This window comes from Myotis davidii, unplaced genomic scaffold (genome assembly GCF_000327345.1).
Source record: "Myotis davidii unplaced genomic scaffold, ASM32734v1 scaffold540, whole genome shotgun sequence".
Lineage (NCBI taxonomy): Eukaryota > Metazoa > Chordata > Mammalia > Chiroptera > Vespertilionidae > Myotis > Myotis davidii.
This window is the reverse complement of record NW_006292916.1, coordinates 1,157,385-1,159,187: the sequence shown is the minus strand read 5'-3', so window position 1 is coordinate 1,159,187 and position 1,803 is coordinate 1,157,385. Positions and strand designations below refer to the sequence as shown.

Below are 1,803 nucleotides of genomic sequence, written 5' to 3'. Positions count from 1 at the left end.
GGGCACATGCCCAGGTTGCGGGTTCCGATCAATGGTTCTCTCTCATCATTGATGTTTCTCTCTCTCTGTCCCTCTCCTTTCCTCTCTTTAATCAATAAAAAATATATTTAAAAAAAGTAAAAAAAACAAAAAACCACAGAAATATTTCTGAAATATAAAAAAAAACACTAAAAATGACCTATTTTAAATAACGAACATTGAAATTGTTCCTAGTGTTTAAAGCAAATCAAAAAACCTCTGGGATGAAATTGAGACAAATGACAGATTGGGAAAATAGTTTTTCCACTCACATAATAAAGGCTAATCTCTCTAATATATTTTAAAAATACATCTAAAGAGTGATAGGTCACCAACTTAATATAAAAATTTGCGATTAAGGCACAAATAGCTCACAGAAAATAAAGTATAAATGACTTAATAAAATATGAAAAAGACACCATTATGAAAATGACTTGTAACCAGAGTATATAAAGAACTCTTACAACTCAATAATAAAAAATAATCTAATTTAAAAATAGTGGGAAAAGTACTTGTAATAGCTACTCCACTGAGGAAGATATAAAAATGACTAGTAAGTGCATGAAAAGATGCACAACATTATTAATCATTAGGGAAATGTAAATTGAAACCACAGCAAGATACCACTACATACCTACTAGAATGGTTAAAGTTAAAAAGACTAATAATAACAAGGTTTTGCAAGGATATGGAGGATATAGAGCAATTAGAACTCATACACTGCTAGAGGGAATGTTAAATGATGCACCACTTCAGAAAATAATTTAGTATCTTCTTATAAAGTTAAACCATACATTTACCACACAACCCAGCAATTCCACTCCATGAGAATTGAAAACATGTTCCTGCAGAGACTTGTACACAAGTGTTCATAACAACCTTATTTATAATAGCCAAAATACTGTAAATTACACCAATGGCTTCAACTGATAGATAAATAATGACACATCCATGCAGTGGACAAACTAGTAATACATACAACAACACAGGACTCTCAAAAGCCACATGCTAAGGACAAGAGCCTACAAAAGGACAAAATGCTACACAGTATATTATTTCATCTATATATATAAAAAGCTAAGTGACTGTCCGACCATCCAGTAGGTATGATGCACACTGACCACCAGGGGACAGACACTCAACGCAGGAGCTGCCGAGCTGCGGTAACTTGGCAGTGGTGGTTCTTGGGTGATGCACCCAGAACCAGAGAGGAGGGAGCCCAATTAAATATTAAAGTATTTCTTCTAATTAATTTCCTTTCAATGTGCACGAATCCATGCACTGGGCCACTAGTTTACATGTAAATTTCTAGAAAAGTCAAAATTTTAGGACCAGAAAGCAGATCAGCAGTTTTTTGGAGCTGAGAGGAATGGATGGCTGCGAGGGACACAGGGGATGATTGGGGGTGATGGAAATATTCTGTATCTTATTAGGGTGGTGGTTACATAACTATACATTTGTTAAAAGTTATCAAACTGCATACATTAAAAGAATGAAGTGTGTGTGTGTATAATACCACAATACTAACTTTTAAAAAGTTTTCAACTAAGTAATGTGAGGGTATAGATAAATAATCATTTTTTAAAAAATTATTTCACATACAAAAATTATTTCTTTGTAATTTTTTTCTCCAAATAGGCAACATTTCATACTCCTTTTAGTCATCTAGGCCTAAGTCCAGAAGGATGCGCCTCTTACACTTTTCCGAAGATAATGGGCCCAGCCAAGGTAACCTTTGAAAAACCTTAAAGATAAATTTTAATGACATCTCTTTTCCAAAAGTAA

The 1,803-nt window shown here is 33.6% G+C and overlaps 1 protein-coding gene across 2 annotated transcripts in view; it reads left to right on the top strand.

Annotated features, from left to right (window-relative positions):
- The window catches only part of ECI2 (enoyl-CoA delta isomerase 2), a 26,528-nt gene that overhangs the window by 22,284 nt on the left and 2,441 nt on the right, over positions 1 to 1,803 (top strand). For both annotated transcript variants that reach the window (XM_006766420.2, XM_015565714.1), the window contains one exon: positions 1,657 to 1,746. In XM_006766420.2, coding sequence (XP_006766483.1) covers positions 1,657 to 1,746 — 90 coding nt within the window. The remainder of the gene's footprint in view (positions 1 to 1,656; positions 1,747 to 1,803) is intronic.